This window comes from Lampetra planeri, chromosome 30 (genome assembly GCF_965212315.1).
Source record: "Lampetra planeri chromosome 30, kcLamPlan1.2.h2, whole genome shotgun sequence".
In the NCBI taxonomy this organism is placed as follows: Eukaryota; Metazoa; Chordata; class Hyperoartia; order Petromyzontiformes; family Petromyzontidae; genus Lampetra; species Lampetra planeri.
The window spans coordinates 7,131,675-7,157,390 of NC_136136.1; the positions used below are offsets into that span (position 1 = coordinate 7,131,675).

General features: G+C 51.6%; 1 protein-coding gene across 4 annotated transcripts; it reads right to left on the bottom strand.

The window, feature by feature from the left end:
* Positions 1–182: 182 nt before the first annotated feature.
* On the bottom strand, positions 183–25,128 carry ZNF106 (zinc finger protein 106). 4 transcript variants are annotated; one of them, XM_078608620.1, is made up of 23 exons: positions 24,893–25,128; positions 23,195–23,295; positions 21,347–21,408; positions 19,792–19,974; positions 15,186–17,510; positions 13,635–14,256; positions 13,370–13,442; positions 12,627–12,781; positions 12,296–12,356; positions 11,649–11,837; positions 10,979–11,532; positions 9,906–10,417; positions 9,463–9,509; positions 9,236–9,366; positions 8,789–8,929; positions 8,082–8,198; positions 7,740–7,931; positions 7,249–7,311; positions 6,090–6,209; positions 5,871–5,942; positions 5,212–5,283; positions 4,671–4,817; positions 183–4,183 (listed from the first exon to the last, which is right to left on the bottom strand). In XM_078608620.1, the coding sequence occupies exons 2-23, from the start codon at positions 23,246–23,248 to the stop codon at positions 4,124–4,126; spliced, it is 5,952 nt and encodes a 1,983-aa protein (XP_078464746.1). In that variant the 5' UTR covers positions 23,249–23,295; positions 24,893–25,128; the 3' UTR covers positions 183–4,123. The 4 variants fall into 4 exon arrangements, with proteins under 4 accessions (XP_078464746.1, XP_078464743.1, XP_078464744.1 ...); XM_078608617.1 differs by having other exon boundaries at positions 11,649–11,888; XM_078608618.1 differs by lacking the exon at positions 24,893–25,128 and adding an exon at positions 24,569–24,711 and having other exon boundaries at positions 11,649–11,888.
* Between the last annotated feature and the right edge of the window lie 588 nt (positions 25,129–25,716).

Here is a 25,716-nt window from a genome sequence, read left to right on the forward strand (position 1 = left end):
GTGTGAGTCTGGATTCGTCAGGCACGACACATTTCCCGTGTTTTTATTTATTTAAATGTTGCTAGACCCATAACGTTAGTGTAGCTCTTGTAAGCGGCCATCCGAGATTCCCTCCCACATTGTGGAAGAGCTGGTGCGATGATGATACACCCCTCTACCAAATAAACACACAACACACATAATGAGAATTTTATTTTATTTTTTAGATTTTTTTTTCAAGAATGTTTCAACTTAAAGCTTCCTGAAACACACACAAGGCACGCGTGTGTCTGCTGGGTCTGGTCTGTGGGTTAGGCGCTACATTCACACAGGTGCATGTCACACACTCAAGTAGCACGAGAATAGTGATGGACTTTGCCAAATTTCACTAAAATCCGATGAGTAGAAGCTTCCGCTACATCACTACTGTCAAAAGCTCCAACTCTCAATTCCTGGTGTCTACATTCCACCTTAATGCCATTGCCATGTGAATTCTGTACAATAGCTTAACGATGCGTGCATGACTACAACTATGAGAAACTAATGATATACATGTGGGCCTTTGACATGTGTTTGTAACCCTTGTGGCAGGAAGTTCCTGCAAAGATGGCCGTCAGCTTCTCGAGCACCTAATCCACAAACCGATGCCCAGGATTCACAAGTTTGAAATTTGTTTTTAACTTAGGAAAAGTGAATACAAAAAGTAAACAGTTTAGAACGTGGTGCACACGTCCTCCTTATTCCACGATGAGACGCCACACGGCCTCTCACTTCACCCAGAATGAGTGGCACCAGACATCACGGTGCCACCTGCACGGGTAAAGCCACCTCCTCTCAGCTGAACGGGTGAGTGAAAGCCCTGGGTTGAGGCTCTCAAAACTCCCCCTCAATCTCACGATGCCGACTAGCAAGGCACCCATCGGCATGTTTTAAGCGAGACATCGCACATCACACAAGGCCATGATATGTAACTTGTATCTCATTGTCAAATGTAGTTAAGAAACATTTCATGTTATAAAAAAATACTGAGTAAATCCTACAATTAAAAAGAACTGTGTAAACGCTTTGTACATTTACATGCCATCGGGTTATACCACGATATCAACCTTCTTTTGACATGGCTTTGTTCTATTACTTTTTACCTAGAATCAGGCAAACTGTCCCTCTTGTGACAATCCAGCTCAAATCCTCGTTTCGTTTCGAGGTCCTGCTTGTCATGAAACCAGCACAATCCGTGGTCTGTGTGCTATCCGATGCTCGCCGAAAGAAAAGTTTCAATTGCCGATTTCCCAATTGGATTATCGTGGCAGAGGAGGCACTTCAAGGGCCTCTTGTGGGCGAGGGGTGTCAAACACCAGTCAGGAGGAAGACATGTGCGCCTAAGTTCCAGTCACAAGGCCACGCTCGTGCAGTATAATCACGCTACACCACGGCACGCTGGACGGCTCCACACCGCTCCCTCTGCACTCGCCACAACCACGGCGAGGTGCTCCTACTCGTCACCCTTCAGGCACCTCTCAGCTTTAACTTCATTTTAATGCAGGTGGTATGTGGGCAGGTGTTTCAGTCATGCTGTTGTGCATTGTCGATACTGAACACACCTCTGCCGAGTCTACCAAAACTTTGATATTAACCATGCATGTTCACGTTTTCTGCAATATTGAAAATCATTCAATGAATTACGGACTACGTGACGCCACATCCCAAATGTCAAAAGCTCCCATACAAAATGGCCACAAAACGAGCAGTAACTCCCAAGCAATTCAACCTGGTGGTGCCAGTAAAACGATGCAGCCCAGTTGATATGCAACATCGTAAAGATTGTGCCTTTGGCGATGCAGGAGTGAAAGTTGGCACGCATTTAGACATTGCATTGGGCACTTCAGCGTTCCCAAATGGCTCTGGAAATGGGGCAATATTTAAACATGTTCAGAATTTCACACAATGCACGGGAGCTTTCACGCATGAACCCCCGAAGGCACAGTCCCCACACATGTGTCGCAAAAGCAGCATTGTAAGAGGATCCCAAGTGGCATTGGCAAAACAATGGGAGATGTATTTAAAGGTTTACCATAAATTATCCCTCGTTGCTTTGGGCAAAATAACTCAAACGCTACTGCACAAGGGCCGTTGAACCGCACTAATGCTGACGAGGCGTGACGTCGGTGGTTGACAACTCTCAGGCAGGAGCACCTTCACACGAGCCATCTCAAGGAAAATAAACACATGCGTCACATCCAACTCAAGCAATGGAAATAATACCACGCACGCAATTCACCCCACACAGTGCCGTAACTTTACGTTCGTTGTGGTGCTCTCCCCAGAACCTCCATGGCTGTAACTCCTGCGTAACACTTCTCCCCAACTTGCTAAACCCAAACCAACCCAACCCTGCTGCTCAAAGATAAATGTGGTCCAACCAGAGCCCATGTGGTTTTATACGGAAGATTAACGTTTTTTGCAATCACCTCACCTTTCACATAATTTGGTTAAGACTTTTACAAGTCTCAGCTGCTGGAAAGAACGACAGCACTTTGGGGTGCAGAATGGGTACACGTTGATAGCAGCAATCATGATAAAGTTGTACCAGTTAGCAATGAACAGCATGCACCACCAACATTGAAAATGGGTCAACCTGCAAAAACTTAATTTTCATTTCACATGCTTTTTTGTCCAATCCATTATAGTGCTTTACTAGATTCATTGCAAGCCCCGATTGCATTTAACACTGCTAGATGCTTGCCTTATTCAAATTGTTTGCAGTGCACTGAAACCCACTCAATACGAAATGTGTAATAGAAACACTGCCGACGGCTGACGAAGATGGTCAAGGAAACCTGGTCGAGATCTTTGAATCAACTGGATTTGGATTGCTGCTGCAACCTTCAAGGATTGGGCAGTTGCGTTAAAGGGTTTGGTTTAGCGACTTTCTCAGATAAACACAGCCAGCGATGACCGGCAAATACTTCCGTGTATCTTGCTCAGGAAGTAGTTGGGGACACTGGTATCTGTACGCACACGTTGGCTCACTGCTCCCTCACTTTCTGATCGTGTGCAAGCCATCACCGCCATATTAGGGAGGCACCAGGTTCTTTGTGGCAAAGCGGTTCAAAACATAAACAAAACTAATCACTTCACTTTCACCCTCTTTGGCTTTTGCCAGCATCAGGGTTCTACACTTGCACACATCACACCCAAAACAAAATATTTCTTGTGTTGTGATATTTTTTTGGTTGACAAGTGTACTCCCTTCCCGGGTCAACATGGCTAAACATTCTCTACATTCCTGCGTGGACCAGAGTTAACATTCTTGCTCCGGGCCTTTGCAGTACAACCTTTCCAATGTAGAACACAGAGTGAACCACCCTGGCTCTTACATCATCACTGCATCTGGCAATGTTTTCACATCACCACCACAGTAAGCAGGTCTTTTTTCCAACGAGTCTAAGGAGCTTGCCGTCTGAACACCACGAAGGGCATATTCACCGAGTCGACACTAGGCATTTACGCCAGCTCATGTCTTGAGCACGACAATTAAACTTATAATCGAACTAACAAGTCAAATGGCGAGACCGTTTAAAAATCAACAACAGTCTCTCACACAGTGTACAAAACAGTGAGTACAAACATAGTGTATGGATGCCACAGGAGGACTGATCAACTGCAATCAATGTAGATCTTCGTTTCTCTCACACATTCACCTACTGTATAAAAACCACACCGAGCGGTGGCCTGACAATCGGTCAGGCGAGTAAGTGGACGTGCAAGTGCGAAGGTCTGCACTGCAATCAAAATAACTGTGCTTCATGTACACTAAAACAGAACTCCGGACCTCCTGGTGCAACCACTACCTACGCCAGATACTCAACAGAAACGATTCACTTCCAAGTTAAAATGGTGCCTTGTGTGTGTGCGTGCGTGTGTTTGCATGTATGTATGTACGCATGTGCAGCAACAAGGCTTTGCTATGGCCCCGGCCACACGGAAACGTTTCACCGCATCGTTGCGAGCACCGTCGCTAATTCAAGTCGCCGGCCACGTGATTAGATTTTCTAGACGAGTGGGGGGAGCAGGTTTCATTTATCTCCCACAGGCTGGTGATACTGCCCGGGGCACCGGTGGTCCGGCATGCCGCCACCCCTCCTCATTCTTTCTGTGGCTGGCTGTCGAGCTCAGCGTGACGGCACAAGTGTGGAACCAGCTCCTGTAACACACGCGTGCGTGCGCGCACACACAGACACACACACTCCTCAGCACCACACTAGCCGTAGCAGGATGTGCAAGTCTTTTAAGTAGGGAAAATAGACTGGCTTAGAGAAACTAATTTGACTAAACAGTTTGTGCAAAACCAGGTTTTAGGGAGGATTTATTATAAACTAATTTAAACTCTCATAAAGACTATTCCATGTCAACAATACTTTGAATAAACATTTCGTCGCTATTAGCGACTGTGATTTTAAAAGAGTGATCAAATGGTTACCCAATACTTGGAGGGAAACCTGTGCGAAAAGAACTTTGCAAATATGAAATCGCACTTTGCCCCAACAGCAACCCATTGTTTTTGCACACTGCTTATGAAATACTTATGAAGGCAAACGCTTAATGGAAGTCATTATAAAATACATGTGTATTGGCTCGTATCAAACTTGGCTCGCTCCGTGTGGGTAGTGGCTGGGGGGGTCGATTCTCACATGGATGGTGCGATTCTTGGCCGTGAAGAAGGCGTCGCAGTCCCTCCAACGGCAGAGCGCGCTCTGAGCATCGGCGTTTAGGTGCGTGCTTCGGATGTGCTCCTTCAGGTGGTCCAGCACCCCGAACATCAGGCAACATTTGTGCCACTGCACACGCCAGAGCGCACCGCCCACACGTTTAACCAGCAACACTGGTGACCTGGGTTATGTCTGTTATCGCTCTGGCTGCGCCAGGGGATCTTTGGTGCCACCTTGGCTGCCCTGACTGTCCCAGGGACTCTTTGGTACTGCCCTGGCTGCCCTGACTGTCCCCGGGGTTCCTAATTGTTGTTGTTGCTGGGTAGTTGCTTCGTCTCGGGCTTGCTGTAGTGTCGCTCCACCACCTCTCTCCCATGTGTTCATGTTGAGCTCCTCTGCCCGAATACAGTTTATTTTACCCAAATATAGATTTTGTTGATTCGATTGCATGTGGACGCCGTATGAATTGAAAATGTTATTGCCGTTCTGATAACTAGGGCTGGAGAGAGGCATTCGGACTCACCCAGCAGCGGAAGTTGGAGACGAGGTTGAGCGTCACGGCCTGGACGGAGCCGTCGTAGCATCCGGTGTAAATCTGTCGAGGCGCCATCGTTGGCCACGGCGTACAGAGAAGTGTTCATTAGCAGACTTCCGACCACACCACGTAAGGGATATGAATCACAAACGCCGCTTAACTAATCCTTAACTATTACACCTTTAATAGTGCTGTTTGTTACTGGCCGCTTGGAGTTTTGAGCCGATGGACCTGTGCTCAGCAACAAGCGTTACTAGCTGTGACATATGAACCTATTTATGGAACACAACCCTAAAAAAACTAAAAGCTCTTATCTTGTACAAAAACTTTTGTATTAAAATGTATGGCAGTGATTCTGCTTGGACCTCACCATTGTTTCTGGAGCACATGAATGTAACTTTAAAGAGTTTTGGTTACAAAGCTTCAAAGAAATTAAAGATGTGTCAAAACATGCAGCACAGGTGTGTATCCACGAGACATGTTGCGTCTTCGAATATAATCCACTAGCAATCAGATAATCAAAATGACTACTCGCCATACTCAACCTGGGCAGGCCAAAACTTTGCAGTGCGTAACCGCTGCCGTTAGTGGACAGCAGCACGAACATAAACGTCAGGGAAAAATGGATGAGTATGAGAGGCACTCACCATGCTCTTGTGCACGGCCATACACATGACCATGTCCTTGTGGCCTCCGTACACCTGCAGGCGGTCATGTGACTGCAAGGGAACATGGCACACCCGGCCCCGTCAACGTTAACTCGAGACGACATCATCCCCAAACTGCTCAGCGCATCCCCTTGGCTTTCCACCACTAGGAGAGAAGCCGTGCCCCAGCGGCTTGCATGGCAAACATTCAATGCTCACCTCAAGTTCATACACTCGCACCAGCTTGTCCAGGCAGGCGGTCAGCATCACCTTGCCCAGGATACTGATGGCCGTGATGGCATGCGTGTGCCCCTTGTAGATCCTCAGCAGCTCTCCCGTCTGGCGCCGGCGACCGCCACATGCGGGAGACGACATGCGCCGCGTTATTCCCCGTGCGGAGAAACCCAGGGGGTGCGGCAGATTCGCAGCCGGGCCAACTCGGCGCCTGCCTTGGCACCAATGCCATTTCAAACGCTTTCCAACTGTCACAGTGGGGCACTATATCTCCTGTAAAGAGCCTCCAAAATATCATACTCTATGAAAAATAAAGTTCTGGCTGGTTGGAGGCCATGCTTCGGCCAACACACTGAGGGGAGGGGCACACGGGTGGCCGGGACATGGGTGGGGGCGTGTAGTCGGGGGGCACTAAGGGGAAGCGTGGGTGGGGGGTGGGGTGTGTGGGGGGGGGGCACACGTAGGAAGGGAAGTGCGAGAAGGGGAGCGTGGGCCAAGGGGCTACTAGGTGGATATTGTGGGTGGTGGGGCCCTGTGGGTTGCGCAAGAGGGGGGGGGGGGCACCCAGGGGTAGGACGGTGGGGACGTTGGGGGTTGAAGAGGACCATCGTTCACCGACGGGTACTTTTCATATCATACCACTGTATGTTTTAAGTTTTGCTGGCTGGCTGGCACGGGCAGGCAGGCGAGTGCATTGTAATGTCACCGCGCACATCTGCATGATGATGTCACCCACATCCCACAGCGCTGAGCTGGGTTCGTAACACTGTGCTTACGTCAAGCCGAGCCACCACCCACCCTCCATCATGGCCGTGGATGCCATGCAAATGTGCGGGCAGTGCTAGTATATATATTTTTAAAACTTTATTTCAAATTCTGTTCCTGTTGGGACTTACCCTATTGAAAACTGTAAACATTTACCAAAGCATTTCTGAGAACTTGCAAACATGAACCCTAGCAAAAAGGAATATTTGCAAATATGAAAACGCATTTTGCCCTGACAGCGACTCATCATCTTCCATAGATTTTTTTTCCAAACTTGCTAACACAGTAATAGGGGTACCGATGCTATGCGCACACACAAACCAGCAGCATAATGTGAGCACACACAGCCCCAAGCCAGTGTCTGTGGTGGTGCACTCACGTGGATGTTGTGCGCGTGGACAGACTGGTCGCTGGATCCGCTGAAGACCAAGTCATTCACCACCTGGGGGCACAGCAATTTGCACGGGAGTGCTAATGAAACTCACATAACCCCACAGGTCTTCCCACAGCCTGTTGGTGCATCTCTGTCATTTTACACTCGTTACATAATAAGGGGGTGGGGGGGGGGCATTAAGAAAGTGTTTTTTTGGCACAGTTGTGAGTTCAATTCCCAGCCAAGGTTAGCATCAGTGACAAGCGATACCTTGACCGGTTGTGGCCCTCCTAACGTCACTAACCCGCACTGACCAACGAAATGACGTACGACCAAAAACTCCCCCCAGTGACCGACAAGGCATGGAGAGGCGTTCACCCGGCAGTGAATTTACAAAAGGGGCTGTGAAAACACAAAAAAATTAACACACTGGTCCTCGCTGCTTATAAGACACACGGTCGTTCCCGGCAGCCGCCGTCCGGGCTAGCGGTCCCCACCTGCATGCACAGCACCGTCTTGGTGTGGCTGTCGAGGGCGCGCAGGAAGAGTCCGGAGCGAGCGTCGCGCACGCTTATGGTCGCGTCGTAGGAGCCAACGAGCAGCAGGCGTCGGCTGCCCTCCTGGCTCGATGCCACGCAGCTCACGGCTCGCGGCCCATGGCATTCAAACGTGTCCAGGAACTTGTTGCTCTGTCGCCCAACGCAACAACAAGACGCACGCCGCGATAAAACTGCAGCAACAGTCACGTAAGTTATAGCCACGCCTTGTCTCATGGAAAACAATATCTATAAAAAAAAAAATCCATCCTGTCTGATCGTTGTGTGTGCAGGGGGCGGCACCTGAGTGCTGATGGACACCACGGTGCCGTTAGCCAGGCCGGCGTACAGCACGTCCCAGCGCTCGTGCAGGCACAGCACGCGGTCCAGCACCGAGAACTCCTCCACACACCTCTCTTCCTGCTCGCTCAGCACAGCACAGCCAAGTTAGACAAAGACACAGATCCCCTGTATAGCCTGCACAGGCTGTCGTTTGCATATTTGTGTCCGGCACCACGCCTTGGTTGACATTCACACACTACACCCGGTAGTTATTTAATGCGGAGTTCAACCAGGTGTGGCCCAGGACCGGTTCAGATCATTGCCACTAATGTTAGTCGTGAATTGAACCCAGGTTTCTGGGTTTGTAGCGGAGTGCCCGAGCATCCTATCGTTCCATACGATCACATTAAACACAGGAAGACACGAAGATACGTGTGAACCTCTCGGTTGCTGTTGTGAGAAGTCTGCACTGATGGGTATCGTCAGTGTCTCTCATGGAGAGTTTGTGTAAGCTGCTCAGATTGTCTCACCAACCTATCCATTTCCCTTCTCCCCTTGCAGAATCATCATCTTCGTATCTCCAGCTGTGACTTCTCATTAATTCCGACTTGTAGCCATTCTCTGACTATTGTCGGGTAGAAGCTCTCAAATGTCAGACCTCACACCGGACAGGTTGGCCAGGCTGTGTGTTGCGGCAGGGTTATCAGCGCGTGCCGTGCAGGAGTCACCCTGACGTTGTAGCAGCGGATGGTGTGGTCACTGGCTCCGGTGTAGAGGCGCGGCTGGGAGGCGTTGCCGCCCGCCACCGTCACCAGCAGCGCGTTCACCTTGCTGGTGTGGCCGTTGAACGTGCGCAAGCACTGCCGGGTCTGCGCCGCGCCGATAACACGCGAGGAAGGGATCAAGACACACACGGCGTATCTTTACGAGGCACACGCATCGTTCAGCAGGTTAACCGTCATCAACCGGAATGCGCCTGATCTCAGCCGATCTCGGAAAGCTAAGCAGGCAGGGTTTGATCCTACAAAGTACTCGCATGGGCAACCACCACTGTGTTAAGATTCCATCCAAAATAACTTCCGGTATACACACTGCCTCCACAAAAGCACTTAAGCCCTGCTCAGAGGCCCGGCTATAGGCGAAGGTAAACGGTTGAACAGAGCGGGGATCCTCACCTCCAGGTCAAATGCACGCACGGTCTTGTCGGAGGAGCAGGTGTAGAGCATCCCCTCGAAAATCTGAATGCCACTGACGGCTGCCTCGTGGCCCTCGAAGGCCCCAGCGGTGGGCTCACACAGGTGCGAGTCTGACAGAGATATAATAGCCGCACCGGTTAGTCGGGAGTGTTACCCTGCCCCCATCTGGAAAAATCACAAGCGGAGAGTACCAAAAACGAACCCACCTGTGGTCGAGAATTTTTTCTGGTGGTCTTCCTCCTTTTTCAGTGACCTGCATCCAGGGAAGAGAGAGTGGGAAAGACGATTTAAATATTTACAAAGGCCAAATAAACGAGCCCTTACCAGGCATATACACAACGAGGCTGAGTGACTTGTTGGATTTATAATTATAAGTGTTATAGGCTGTGTGGCTACTGCTGTATTGTACTTCTATGCCCCCCATATGTCTGCTCCATGCGCTTCAACAATCTGCACTGTCCAGCATGGTGAAGTATGGTGGTCAAATAACCCCAGTTACCCGCACGGTCTTCATCCAGAGGAGGCTTGACAAAAATGGCTGTATACGCACACATTACCACCAAAACGCGACACGACGCGGCACGCACGCCATGTCATTCTCGTAAACACTTTCGATAGACGCCCGTCATCTCAGTAAAGCCTCACTCACTCAGCCACAAGGCGGGGGCTTTTCCTCTGCCACAGGTCGCTTGTCGACGACACCTCGCCGTTGTTCGCCCGCCCCGCCTCGCCCAACACCGCCGCCGGGGTCCGGCCCCTCGCCGCTGCCGGGGTCTGGCCCCTCGCCGCTGCCGGGGTCTGGCCCCTCGCCGCTGCCGGGGTCTGGCCCCTCGCCGCTGCCGGGGTCTGGCCCCTCGCCGCTGCCGGGGTCTGGCCCCTCGCCGCCGCCTTCACCGTCAAACACTTCGGCAGCTTTGTGGCCTCGTTTTCCGAGCTGTCGTCGATGGACAATATCTCTGGGGTGGGCGGCTCCACCAGCTCCAAGCTGGAGTCCGGCTCACTCTGCCTGCTGCCCACGTGGTTCCCGTCGGGGCTGTCCATGCCCTCGTCATCCTCCTCCCCCTTGTGGAGCGCGGCCGAGGAGGGAGGTCGGGACAGACGCGGCTCCTCCTGGGCCACGGGAACATCGCCCACCCCACAGGGGCTTACGGTGCCGGAGGCCTGCAGAGTGCAGAAGTCATCACACCGTGTGTCACTTTCACAGAGAAGTGTACAACCCATACTGAGCCAGTCTGTTGTCATCAATTTACATACAAGGCGCAGATTACACAACTGGTCTCTGTGCACAACCTAAAAAAATTACCGTTGTTGAAAATGTTACAAGATTTTAAACCGATTTACTCAAAGTAAATCACCATAAAAACAAATGCCAAAGTGTACTAGTCCAATTATACACATATATATATGAAAAGCAGTGAAACAGCTCGTTAAGATAATTCTTCGATTAGATTTAAGACAAAAATTGTTAAAAGTATAAGGCATTGGCCATAATCATGAAGGAAAGTGTTTTAAAATCATGCATGGAGTGAAACGGTGATCCACAATGCTGCTCTACCCTGTTCCTTCAAAACTCTGTTACATTTTACAAGTTCCCTTTATCATTGGAACATTTACTCATGATCCCACTTTATATTTTAATGGGGCGTTGCATTGTAACAGAGGGGCCTCCCACCCATCGTGCTACCCCAGGCCTCCAGCCCAGTTCCCCCCACTCCCACTCACCTGCGACGTGGACTTCCCCTGCCGGCTGCCACGCCGCGTCTTGAGGTGCCGCACGGGCCGCGTCAGCGCCTCCTGCTCCGTGTCACTCGTCTCGGGCACGCGCGCCCGCGCCGGCTTTCGCTTCTTCAGGCGCTTGCGCTTCTGCGTCGAGGCGCTGTCGTGGTCCTCGCCGGGCTCCTCCGCCGCATTCTCGACCCTCCCCGCTTCGGCGCTCCCCTCCGACGCCGCGCCGGCGCGGGCCCTCGTCCGCATGGTGTTGCGCTTCACCGAGCCGTCCCTGCTCCCAGCGCCATCTTTGGTAGGCGCTGGTCCGGCGGACGTGCCCGCTGGCGCTACGGTGGTCTCGGCGCCGGAATCATGAGGCGTCGAGGCGAGGGACTTGCTTACGGGCGTGCACATGTTGGAGCGGGCAGGAGACGAGAGGCGGGAACTTCTGAGCGGCATCGTTTCTGGGATGCCGTCGGGCAGGGGCGGCCGTCGCCACGGCACCTCCTGTGGCTGCGTGAAGTATTGCGTGACTGGTGGTGTCGTCGCCATGGGCACGTCGGCCTCGCCTACACACCCGGCCAATCCCGCACAACCGTTGTGAATCAGTGGTACGTGGAGATCACGTTACGGCACGCGCAGTTCAACTGTGTCAGCACGACTGCCGTGCCCGTGCGCGACTCACCGCGAGTGGCAGCGGGAAGGCACTGCTGCAGGAGCGGCGATGGCGGGAGGAAGGAGCCCGGATACAGGGCCGTGTTCAGCATGGGCGGTGTGCAGGCGGTGACTGGGGTGAGCTCCCCGGCCTCCTGCTTGATCAGCAGAGGGTGGGAGACGCCGGCGGGGCCAGGGAGACTCGGGGATGTGGTAGCCGCTGACGGGACCAATGGAGCAGAAGGCAAATGCAGCTGGTTCACAGATTTATCTACACAAAACCGAGGGACGGTATACAACACGTCAGCCTTCTTGATGCCAAATAAAATCATTTGGTCAGTGAAATCAATTTGGTTAAGCAGTTCAAGTAACACCAGGTGAAAGTGCTGTAATGTACTTATGTACAGTGTAATCCATGTATAGATACCCCACTGATTACTAACGACCCTCCCACTTTTTGTCAACAGCCAATTAGCATTGTTATTCTCAAAAAGTTGCCAATTATAACCAAACTCTAGGGGGATATGTTTTTGTGAAATAGTTGATTTAAACATAATCATGGCATCTCATGTAAAAAGGGCTATTGAACACAAACCGTTGAGCTATCGCAACTGAAGACCAATCGGAATACCACACGGAGCAATGGGAAAGTTCCGGGATGATGGTGCAAACACACACCTTGCATTCCTTGGAGAATCTGGATGCGGTAGGACCTCAATTTGTCCATCTCCATGGTAATCTGCAGCACAATGGACAGCACAGGTCACCACTGTCAAAGAAGATGCGCACATCTGCACTAACTCACGCATTCGATACACAAGTAAGGAAAGCTGGACAAATTATTTATATTTGAATTACAGTGCTATGCTCAATTAGCTCCGACCATGCCGACACCTTGGTCTTGATTTGGACATGTAGAATCTGGCTCTCATACCAAAGTGAATCATCGGCAGACAGGACATGCAACAACTGGACCCGGATGTGACTGTGACTATGCAGTAATGCCAACCTGCTGTTTGTGCAGCAGCAGCTCCTGCACATGTAGGAAGGCGCTGTGCAGGGCAGCTTTGGCATGCTCCAGTGTGGGCTCCAGCTCCTGCATACCGCAGCTCAGCTCCTCCTCACGCAGCGACACACTCAGCAGCTCGTCCACGTGTTGCCGGTCTGCGGAAAACACGCGCGTGCACACACATGCACAGCCACGGACACACGCACATACACACGCAGCCACGTGTATCAGAGAGAGAAGGATCTCCTCTTAGCCTTAGACGTTGTGCATGGCCAGGCATCGGAACCCGGTGACCCGGATTGTAATGCAGTGTGCACCACCACATACATAATTATAGTCAAAGATCCCCCATGTGGCCTTTAACAGACTGTTGGGGCTGTTAGCGAGCCACTATGAATGTCAGCACGGCACTCAAAAGAGGTGGGCTGCCAACACCACACCTGGCCACCTTTGTCTCTCTAGCGTTGATGTTTACACAACGTACCAGGTACCCATTTAAGGTTGAGTCGACCGAGGAGAGGCCCAGGACTAGTTACAATATTCGCCACTGTTATTGGTCATGAGCGGGAATCGAGCTCTGGTCGCCTGATCCGTAACGCAGTGCGCTAACCATCATCAACCCCTCTCTAAAGCTCGCTGTACGTACAGAGATTCACATGTGATCATTCACCACCGAAACCAGCGGTGAATAATTACATTCCAACTATATACTGCACATGCAAAAAATGTGGACCCAGTGGTACCTTTTTTTAAGCCCTTGACCTTCATCCTCTTGTTTTTCCGCTCAATTTCAGGCACCTCTGGCGAAGACCCTTCCTGGAAACGGGACAACAGCTCGATCGGGCGCCAACATCAACTCTATTTTCCCGGCACAAGGCCTACTTTGACTCGTGACACAAATTGATGCGAGTCCCTCAACACCGCGAGGCCCAGGTTTTGGCACCAGCAAGCGATGACGGGACTGTGCTCACGCTCGCAACCGCCGAATCATGCAGCTACGGTACGTACCGCGGTGGCACGGCGCTTCTTGCGGGCCTGGCCTCCACTGGGCTCGGGCCCGGATGTGAAGCTGCTGTCCGTCAGGATGTCAGTTTCACCCTCCACCTGAGCGCCAAGCGGGCGCTGTGGGCTTATCGTGCTGGCACTGGGAGAGCCGACTTCCGGGGTGTTGGCCAGTAGGACACCGGACAAGCTCCTTGGGGTCACGGCTGCTCCCGTGTTAACCGGCGGTCCCTCCGAGCCAAGGTCACCCATGGAGGTGGTGGTGACGCCCGTTCGCAATGGGCGGCTGGCGCTCATTCCGTTCTCGGAGGGATGCTTTTCCTTTGTGGCGTTGGTTGGCGTGTGCTCGAGAGTGGCCAGGAGCTGTGGGACTCGACCGCTGCCAGAAGTGGTGGTGCCGGAGACACTGGCTGCTGCTTCTCCGGCTGTGGCGCACGCGAGGCGGGGTTCACTGGCTGGCTCCACCGGATTGTCGGAGCAATATTTGGTGCCAAACTGCTGCTCCTTATGGAGGAAGTCGTCCAGATTGAGGTCATACAGCTCAGGGAAGTCGCCCAGCTCATCAAAGTTGAGGAAGGCTGGGTCTAACGGGTCATCCTTGTTGGCTGGTCCCATTTCGATTCCAAATCTGGTGTGCACAAAATAAACAATACAAAACAAGGCGGCATATCAACACACTCGTCTTGAATATTTTAGATATATGGAATTGATGGCCTAAATGAAAATAACTCAAATAACAAATAGCTGTCGTCTTTAATGATAGGTTTATAGTCTGTGCATTATATCAAACACAAGTTTGAAGCTTCGTAATCATTGAGAAGAAAATTCATCAAAATATATCGCCAGGTGCACTGCCATGAGCTTCAAACGATGGCAATGTAGTGACAGTTTATTATGAAGTGAGAGAGTGATGAAACAGTGACATCACTAGAGCTCTATGGCCGCACTCCTGGCCGCGTGCACGATCCACGTATTAGCAGGGGCACAGATCCATCTGGTGGAGGGCATGGACACAAGCACTAAGTATTTTTTTCTTAATTAATTATGTGAGCTGGCCCAAGATTCACCATCTATCTCCCAGACATGCACTCAAATATTAGTTTATTTGGGTTGTGACTTTTTTATATTCACCCTGAACCTGGTATTGGTGTCATTTACACCGACACCAGGTTCAGGAGGTGCAACCATTTGTTTAGGGAACAACCCATGGAAGTGAATATCACAGAGCTACCGCTGAGATAGCCCTTTAAGTGATTCACACAGTAGAGGGGAAAACTATCCCACTGCCATGCCACCGAGATACATTTTCATTACATTGCAAACAATGTTTATTCTCAATTAGAGAACCACCAAAATTAAGTGCAGTCATTGGTGACCAGGTTGGGACAATCGAATTCACTGTACTTGAGAAACCAGTTTAATTATAAGCGGCTGCCTGCATTTGAACCCAGGCTCTCAGCGCATTGATGGAAGTGACGCGAGCACTCTCGAGCCACCCAGCCACCTCCCGGATTGTCTCTCTTTTAATAACCTGCAGAAAACCGTGCGGTTTCTCACCTGGGCAGCCCCTTCGCCTGCCTCCTCTTGCTGAGCACTTGTACAATCTGCTCCCAGTCGACATTCCTGCGTGGTGCACTCAGCAGCTGCTGGATGGCAGGACGCAAGCTGCAGCTCTCCCGCTCCACTTCCGGCTTGCGCTGGGCCTCGGCGCCGCAAAGCCCTGCGGTACCCGACACCGCCAATACCGCCGGTCCCTTTCCCAGTGTGGTGCTCGGCACAGGGCCGCTCGTGTAGGTGCCGCCGGGGCGCATGCGGCGCCGAGCCTGGTTGAGGTTTGGCTCGGGGGCTGCCGTACCTGGCTTGCTCCCACTGGTTCCACGTGCTGCCAGGTACCGGGAGAGCTCTTTTTGGAGCGCCGTCGAGACCCCCAGCCGGCTCAGCTCGGCTTGCGCTGACGCCGGCGGGCACCTGTGGGCCTCCGGGTCAGAGGACACGCAGTCACTGGTGTGTTTGTCTGAGGCCGGAGCAGCCGTGACCATGATCTCGGCTTCCGGCGCTGTTTCTATTTTGATTTCAGTCGTGGTCTCGGAGGTTCTGCTTTCCGCATGTGCGGGCCTCGCGTTCGCCACCGAGTTGGTGATCGCGGCAGACAGACATTCCGGACGCACCGTGGCGTCGGTAGAGGTCATGTCCAAAGCCGGGCTCTGATTCGTCTCATCCCCTCCTTGAGCACCAAACTCTTTCCCACTTGGGGAGGGGAGGTTCTTTTCTTGGGGCGGCTTCCCACCTGTGCAGTCATTACTAAAGGGTTGGCTGTGTGACGTTTCTTTATTCTTGACGCGTCCAAGGACTCCCGCCGGTTGCTTCTGTGTTAATGGTATTGGAGTCGTAATAACGGCGTTCACTTTTTCCATATATCCCAAGTCGGCAGCGTTGTTGGACTGCGGCACACGCTCTTTCATTTGTTTATGGACTGATCTAATGCTCGACACCTTATCCACGATGCCTGCGAGTTTGGTTTTACACACATCGGCCAAGTTGGGCTCAACAGCGCTGGGGCGGTTGGCGTCAGCCGAATTTGCAGTGACCCCTTCTTTGTCCACCTTGGCAAGGTCGGCTGAGTCTCTTTGGCCCATGGTGGAGCCAGATGCCCCCGCTGACCATGGTCTCTCGTGCGTTGCCACTCGCTGGGCCGCGTCCCCCGGCTTCTCATCAAGCTTCAGCAAAGCGCTAGGGGCACTGCTGGGCCGGTGGCTCGACAGCGATAACGAGGGCAAAGTGAGGCAGGGCGGATTCTCGCAGACCTCGGACGGGTGAGTGGAGATGTCATCCTTTTGAGTCGCCTTGTTCTTGGGGCAGTTGGAGTGCTTTCCGGTGGCACGGACGGCCACAGGAGGCTTGTGTTGGGAAGGCCCCGCACGGAGATTGGCACGTACCTTCCGCAGGTTGCTGGAGAGACTCTCCCGCCTCTGTTGTTTGCCTGAAAGAGGAACGGCACCCTTCGACTGGTATGTTGTCGTGCGAGGTCCCTGCGATGCGGCCACCGAGGGCCTGCTTGATGAAGAGCCAGTGCCCTCGCCGCGAGCGGGGTCACTACGGGCCGTCGTGCCACTCGGGGCGACTCTTGATCCGCCCTGGGTAGTGTTGGTGGGGTTCGGCGGCACTCGCGTTTTGCTTTTATCAAAGGAGATCTTTGGCAGCTCGTCAGCTTTCAGCGGAGGAACCTTTTCCAGTTGCTTAACCTCCTCGGGCATCATCTCTTGGTCTCGATGGCCATTGGGATTCTTTTGCGAAGGATATGGGGTCCAGCGTGTGAATCTCGAGGCAGGTTTCATTTTCCCACGATCCACGTGTTGATGGAATGGCGTATTTTCTTGCAGGTCAAACCACGGCGGGAGTTCGTCCGAAGTGAAGTCGTCTTGCATTCCCCTGTTATAGTTGCCCCCGTCAAGGTGCTCGTGCCAATGCTTGTAATTTTGATCATTGTGCCAGCGCTGTGGGGGGTAATGGAAATCTTGCCAGTATCGATTGGGGCCATGGTTATAGTTGTAGCCGTAACCTTTGCCACCACCGGCACCACCTCTGCCTCTCATGCTGAAAGGCTGCCTCTTATGGTGCCAATTTTGGTAGCATACACCGGGAGGGGGCAAGAGGGGACTGTTGGCTTTGAGGCCGTTCGAGGTTGCACCCGTCCAGGCAGGGTGCGCGTCCGTGTGGCTCCTGGGCTGCTCCATGAGTTTGTCGGTCTTTGGTTTGGACTCGTTAGTAGCTTCTTTCACCATCTTCTTGGCTTTTTCAAGGTTTGGTCTTGGATGAAAACGGTTGTTGTTTAAAGGGACTTGTTTCGTTGTGTCAGTTACGGGTAAACTTCGTTCTTCTGGTCTGAATTTAAAACAATAACAAATCACAGATGAAATTCACTACAAGAAACACAATGCCAAAATCTCCATTACCACACATGTTCGTCTTTCCGATATTAGAGTCAGCACTCTAAACTCTGCACCTGTCTTTAAAACGACCCCATCCAAGAGATGCCGGCTTTCCGGACCCTGCCGGGGGGGGGGGGATTTCCTCTTAGCAACCTCCTCCAATCACGCCCAGCAGCGCACACCCCCCTCGCGAGGGGATTGCGCCTAAGCGAGCATCTGTTCAAACAGCCGCGGTCTCGTGGGGCTAAACAAGGGGGAGGGGTAGGGGGGGGGAGGTTACCCTTTCTTTGTGCTGCGACCTTGCTGTGAGCGACGCTCACATGGTTCACCAGCTAAACTTGGCCTGTCTGCACGCAAGCATCTGCTGTGTGAGCACTGCAATTATCTCTCACGTGAGGCTTTCCAGCCTGACTCCATCCCGCCTGACAATAGAGAAATGTGCCAGTGGGGGGGGGGGGGGGTGTGCTGGAAGCACGAGTGGTGCTCGCATGCCCTGCCGGTGCCAGCTGATGTGATTGGCTAAGGAATTTGGCACGTCTTGGCGTACGTGCATTGCCAATAGTAGTGTGTCAGTCTCCCCCATCAGGAATGAGCAAAGGCAAGATGTGGCTTTATAAAAATGAAGACATTTCGAAAAATTGAGGCTGAAATTGCCTTCTTTTAACCATTTTCTTATATTAAAGATGTTACACAGGTTATTTCTTCAATATAAAATTAAACAATAGACTAATCTGTCATCAAATGACATGAAATGTGCCAGATTGTCAGTTCTCAGAAGATAAGCAAACCTGAGTCAGGATAGTGCTTGAATGGGCGATGACCACGCATAAGACTGGTGTTGTGTAGGCTGGTGCGGGGCTCCGTTGTTAGCCATGCTGCAAAATCCATCTTTGGTAATCTATTCTGCTCGTACGTATATGCTACCCATCTTCGCTAACCCATAATGACCAACGTGAAGATGTATGGGCCAAACAATCAACATGACACTGCATGGCGCGTAGTAGTCCCTGATCCTGCAGTGGATTGACAAAAGGGCTGGACAATCAATGTCTTCCACTGAGCACAGAAATGCACTCACATTCAGATGATTTAGAAATAAATGGGGTAATATATTTATCGGATTGAAACACAGAATGCTGCCAGCGTTCGCGCACTGAATGCATTGGGTAATCTCCGTGGCAACAATCTCGACTGGCTCAACAACTGCTGGTCTTTCGACGCGTCACATGGCACGGCCCGGCATGCGGCGGCGCTACCGCATGGCGTCCCGTGGGATGGTGGGGGCTGCAACGCGTAGACACTTTTGTCGACAGATTCCATCGTTCAAAATAAAACGGAGGGCTGCAAAGTGGTCCTCGCCAGAAACAGGGGAATAAAAAAAGATATACCCACCAGCTAAGTTTTAACGTTCTAATTTTTCTAGCCTTTTAGCGAGTGCATTCCGAGCCAAGTGGAATGATGCGACGATTGTCCGAGCAATTCATACTTTGAGGATGTACATACATTTGCATATACACATTATGCGCTTACAGACACATACATACAAGGCTGTGATGTGGCCAAAAGATGCAAATACAGCAATTATTTTATCTATCTGTGCAGAACTTTGAGTGTTATCTCCTCATATGAATAGATTTTTCCAGGTACAGTACTCTGGTTAATTTCAACATTTCAAACACTCGTAACGAAATTGGCTAAACATCACAGTTTAAAGATCAAGCTACCAGTTAATAGTCATATAAAACGGCGCGGACTGCCCTTTTGTCATTCCACTACTGGATTAGGGTCTCCCCAAGATGTGCGGGTGTTGGGGATTATTTTACCACACTTTACTATCCTGGTCAGTGTGGGACGATGTAGGTGGATAGCATAGACATTAGAGCCATAGAAGTACAGTACAAGAATGGATTTTTGCTGAACTGTCCTCTGCTGACAGCGTAGTAACGCAGCAGCCTAAAACACCTGATCTATGTGTGGTGGTCGCCTGTCCAAGAACCAGGCTCAACCCTACTTCACTACGTGACTTTACCGAAAGAACCAAGAAGATGAATCCCTGTAGTCACGAAAGCTTTAAATCGAAACCTACACTTCTGAGATCTGACGGGATCGGTCGCATTGCAGATGATTTAGTCAAATACGTATAAGGCGAGAAACAAACATTCTACTCCAAACAAACTCTCGCCTGGATAAGTATTTGAAGGCAGCAACATTGGCGGTGTCAAGCGGCCACGTACTTCTTTGCGTCGTCTCTTTGAGCGGTTGTTTGCGCTGCGTCGGGAGGAGGAAGCTCGCGATATGCGCTACCAGGGCTCGACTTCTCCACGCGTTTCTTGTGCTCGGGGCTGCTCAGGTGGGAGGCGTACGCGGACAGCCCCACCACGTTGGCACAACACACCCGGCAGTGGTGCATGCAGGCCCTGGGAGAACCGCAACAGCACACGTTTGACAGCTTGCTCACTCAACGACCCACGGAAGCAGAGCACGGTAAATGATCGCACCAAGGGTATCCCCGACCACCTAATGACCAATCAAAGATTGCTGAAATAACGTCCCCTGTTAATAGGTTTGCCAACTTTGAAGTTAATGACATATTGGGAGAACGGGCGCACATAAAAGTGTTTCAAGTCGTATGTCCTAGCAAATAGTGTTGGAACGTCAATTACTTTCAATGAGTAAGAGTCACGAGAGTGCTGTGGAGACAGAGCTGAAATACGTTCTGCCCATAATAATCATGTGAGGGAGGCAACCCTACCCATTAAGATTGTATTGAATATTTATCGCAATTAGTAGACAATGGATCACAAGGCAAGACTCATGTTCCAGAACGTTCATCTGAATCACTTTTTTTTCTAAAACAATTATGGAGCTTAAATACACAACATAAGAATGCATCACTTCATAATAACATAATTTCAATTGCACAATAACTTTCAGGACAATGGCTACACAACAGAATAGAACAGATTTGAGTACTTCTGGCTAACATACAACCATTCACAATAGCACACAGTATCAACACAGCAGAAATGCGGTCAAAACTCCTGACTTCACCTCCCCCACGATCACTGTGCACGTCCCATCGGCCCACAGCCCATCTCCAGCGAGCCCAGCTACAGACCGACAGTGGCTGAACCTTCCAAGCAACTGTGGAGCAGCACCGTGCGTGCACGTGGGGCATGAATCCACTGACACCGCCCCCACCACCACCCACACACATCCACGTTCACCAGTGCTAGCCCAGCAGACGTCAGTGCGAAAGCTGCCACTAGGCAACAGCCCCAAAATTAGTCGCCGCCGTCACTGTGAACTTAGCAAAGCCCACTAACCTCCCCCTCCCTCCGGTGTAGTGGCTGCCCCCTGCCCAGCTGCCGCAGTGGTGTCGCCTTTCTCTGCTGGAGGAGACACCATCTGATGAAATTTGCTATGTGGAGCAGTGCAATCCACAGCACATTCATGTGCAAGTGGTCCCTTTCCAACGAGGACTTCTTTGGGTCACGATTGCATTTTTTTGTCTTGCAAATATATCTCAATCCTCTTGTGAAATGGTGTATTTGTATAAAACACTGGAAACTTTCACTTATTTATTTATTACAATGACAGTTAATTAATGTCCCCCTGATTAAGTTATCGCCATTTGCAGTTTCCTACACATTTCACATCCTCCGAGCATTACAATTCTCTGTTGCCATGGTACTGGCATGCTATTTTTGGCCACTCGCATCAACTGCCTTATCATATTTTAGGAAGAGGCTTTAAAAAGTACATACACGAGATATTTTTTATACTTGCCTTCCTTCAACTGTCTCCAGTTCCCGGTGGTGCAACATGCTTCTGATGTGCTCTTCAAATTCCTGGTGAGAGACCGGAATGATCAGAAACATCCTGAAGATGTCTAGGAAATGCCAAAATAAGTCATTGCACATCAATATATGACAAGTGTCCTCAGTCACAATGATATATATCTGACAGATCATTAATCGGGAAGCATGGCTGATGTCTTCATGGGTTTCATAATCAACACATTTCATGAAAGAATTAAAACATACACATGTAGTGACATAGTCATAGGGGATGTCACTGTATGGTGCCGGCCCGGAAGGGTCGTGCAGTTCGATGTTCCGACATCGTGGACAGCACCGTTTGGGTGGCCGTGTGTAATCCAAGCCCTAGCGGGGCTTGGTGAGCACTGGGAAAGTGCGGGCGCCACGCACACCGTGAGGTGTGGGCTCCCCCGAGGGGAAGGGGGTGAGTGTGAGCCCAGGGGCAGGGTTGCCCAGGCTGTGGCACTCTGGTTGACCCCGTAGACACGTGATCGGGACTGTCCACACAACGGGCCCCAGGTGGGGGGACTAGTGGGTGATCACGTGTCCGGGGAGAACTCTTGAGGTTGGAGAGAGAACGAGAATGTTGAAGAAGGCGGGCGGGGCCGAGGGCGTAGGGGCCCCGACCGGAGAGGGATATAAGGGGGGTCCCTGAGAAGGACCGGGGTCTCTTTGTTCTACAAGTTGGAAGCTCAACATCTACAACCCGAAGCTCAACATCTACAAGCTGGAAGCTCAACATCTACAAGCTGGAAGCTCAACATCTACAAGCGGGAAGCGCTTCGTCCTACGAGGGACCACGTGGTCGGAGACCCGAGTGAGGGTCCAACCCTTCATAGCAGTAACTCCCCTGTATAGTGTAGTTAGCTGGGTGGTCACCACCCTCAGTTGTATCTGGTAAAGGGGCAGTTTACCCTTTTGTGTTACGGTGTTACAAATAAATGTGTTGCCTCTAAAAGGAACGTCTGCGACTCAGTTGGACTCACTACACACATGTGCAGCCCTTTTGTCAGTCCACCACTGCACAATGTGTTTTTTGTGGGGGCTATATGACCATATTTCACCATACTGGTCAGAGTGGGTTGGTCAAGGCAGGGATCATTGGTGGTGCTTAGTTCGGTTTACAGAGTACAAAAATAGATTTTGCTGCCCACAATCTCGTCCCATAAAATTCTGGGAAATTTGGTCAAAGACACAAAGCACCAGATGATTTATAAGTTTTTATGAGTAAAATAATTTACTGCGCATGCAATCGCATGGGACTATGTCTGCTACCTGCTGTTATGCAAAATGCTTGTTACAAGTGTAGTGACGTAAATGGTGTCACGAGGGTGTTCGCGCCAGCTACTGTTACAGGAGCCTCTCTCTAGCACCAGAGTAAGTGAGGAATGTCAGCCAGCCCGAGAGGGCATAGTCCTGGTGATGGCCTGAGATAGGGCAAGAGGGGACGTGGTCGCCTGAGTTGAGGCACGTGATGCTCGGTCGGGATCCTTCGGGAAAGGTCTCGAAAGGGGTGTGGCCAAGGCAGAGCGAGGCCATGCTCAGGAGCATAAAGGGGCAGTCCCGATAATGTTCTTGGCTCGTCTGTGGAATCAAGCCTGGGTCCCGTGTCTCGTCGTCTCTGGGTCTTCGTCTAGAGTTAACTCGCTACTCACATAGTTAGCCACATCACCTACGATAGAACCCGAGTTACGTTCAGTGTTACCCGCTAGGGAAGTTGTTAAATAAAAATGTTGCCTCCCAGTCCAGAGTGTGTGTTGAACACTACACAAGCAGCATTCTTGGGAATTGGATTGAACCCACAGCAGTCAGTCACCTTTGTGTTGGCACAGTGGACTCGGCAGAGGCGACACTTGAGTTGTTTGGACATGGCTCTCTCGGTAGCAGACAGGGATTTTTGTGGCTTTGCGTTTCAATCTGCGGCAACAACCATCGGCAAACATAATTGACAACATCCCAGACGTGTCCATCACATCGGGAGATGGTTCGGCTGCGGTACAGCGAGCAGCTCCTAGGTGAAAGGTTGCGAGTTCAAATCCTGGTTAGCGGTTGACTCAGTCAATAATCCCAATTGGGTTTATAACATGAGTACCACTTTTCGATTTAAAGCTTTCGTGACTGCAGGGATTCATCTTCTTGGTTCTTTCGGTAAAGTCACGCAAGCAGCCGTCTTCCGGTGAAAACCAGGTCTGTCGAGGCGACCAGACCTGGTTTTGACCTGAAGACGGCTGCTTGCGTTGTGGCCGAAACGTCGTGAGAATTATTTTATTATGTTTTATTTTTATTATTTTATTACTTCCCTTCTACGTGACTTTACCGAAAGAACCAAGAAGATGAGTACCACTTTGTGGAGAAGTCAACAGTGGTTGTCCTATCAATAGCCTCGCAATAGCAATGTGGAATTTCAACCACTGGCACAAGGCTGTATAGAAAAAGAGCACGGCCTCAATATTTATATTTGCAATAAATCTAGGTACTGTATGTATTTTGCTTTAACATTGCAATCACTCATTCACCCACATACACGCAGTCTAACGGTGAGAGATTTGGGATGGCAAAACTACCAAACGGCAATGGTGGCCGCTGTAGTAACACATCTGGCCTCACAGCAAGAGGTGCCTGGGTTCGATTCCGACTCGGCGGGCCCCTATGTAAAGCTGGCAACATCTCACCCGGTTCTGCACGAGTTTCCTCCCATAACCGACCCACACAATGCAATTGGTGTTTGCCAAAACATCACAATGCTGATAAAATACCCGCAAGTTTCTCAATTAGGGTGACAGCATCGACTCCCTAATGGGAAAACTTGGCAGGAATCTCCTTAGAGAGTCTAGTATTGAGAATCCGCGAGGCTTTCCTGGGTAAACAAGTCTTAACATAACATACAATAACGGAACGAGGATGAACAGCACCGTATACGTTTTGCGTTAGGACGTTCAGGGCGATACATTTCATACAACAAGACCAGTCTGCGCGTCTGGTCACCGCGTACCCTTACGGATTATACTTTCCCCGATAACAAGGCAAACATCGATGGATGCGCGTCTTATAATCCGGTAGGCGCATGCACGGAAGTCCAGATCTGTCCTGTATCACTCCATGGACATCTCACAAGTTTGGCGGGAGGGCGGGGAGCGTCTTACAGTCCGGGGCGCTTTCTCGACGAGCACGGGGTTAGCAAGCGAGAGACCTGTGCTTGCTGCGAGCCTCGTTCATTACGGGTGAGTTGCGGCCGCACACCGAAGTCGACGCGGCTCCCGTAACGCGCCCAGGCCGCGTGCCTCACACGTGCGTCGCACGGCCGACTACAAAAAAATGAAAAACTCCCCCGCCCCGCGAGGGCAGCGATTGGCCAGAGCGCGCGCACGTGACCGCCCAAGACGCGCGTGATTGGTCGACGAAGTCCCCCTGCGCACCCCCCTCCCCCCTCGTCTGGATAACGCCGCATCCGCGCTGGGAACGAGCGGCGGGCGTCTGCGCCGTCTCTCTATCCACGCTCACCACGTTCACTCACCAAATTCGTTGTCTCTCTCTCCTGGCTCTGCGAGTCCCGGCCCGGTACACACCTCCCCCCCCGACCCGACCCGACCTTTAGTACTTTAGTACATGACTGCCCCTCCGAGGCTGCGGTCAACAGCCCACCGCCCACGCCGCCATGTTACAACTGAGGCCCGATGCACGACGGGAGAGAGGCGGCCAAGATATTTATGGCGCATTCCCCGTTGGCGAGCGGCGTCGCGTTTCTCCTCGCGCCGATTGGAGGGTTTGGGGGGGGGCAGGAGAGGCGGGGGGGGGCAGGAGAGGCGGGGGGGGGGGCAGGAGAGGCGGGGGGGGCAATCTCAAATTGCGCGTGGGAGCGTTAATTCGGCGGAGCTGGTGAGGAGGGGTGTATTGGGTGGCCATGTTGGGTAGGGGAGTATTGTAGCTAAACACGTGGGGAGGGGGGGCGGGAAGGTTGCGTCACTTTGGACGTCACGACGGCATTTTCCTCCACCGCTCGCCTTGCGCGGGGTTCCCCCCACTACCACCACAGGGCCCACTCCCTATGCAACATGGCCGCGAATGCGTCTAGGCCATCGCTGTGGAAGCGCCTCCCTCTCCTTTACCCTCCCCCAGCCCCCATGTAATATGTCCGCGAAGTGCTTCTTCGTCGCGTGGTGATGACATACACATGCGTGGTGGGGGTAAGGCTTGTTAGAGGGGGAGGGCTAGGGAGAAGGGGTGGGGCTGGTTAGGGGGGGTAGAGGGAAGGGGTGGGGCTTGTTAGGGGGGGGTGGGGCTTGTTAGGGGGGGAGGGGTAGGGGAAAGGGGTGGGGCTTGTTAGTGGGAAGGGTAGGG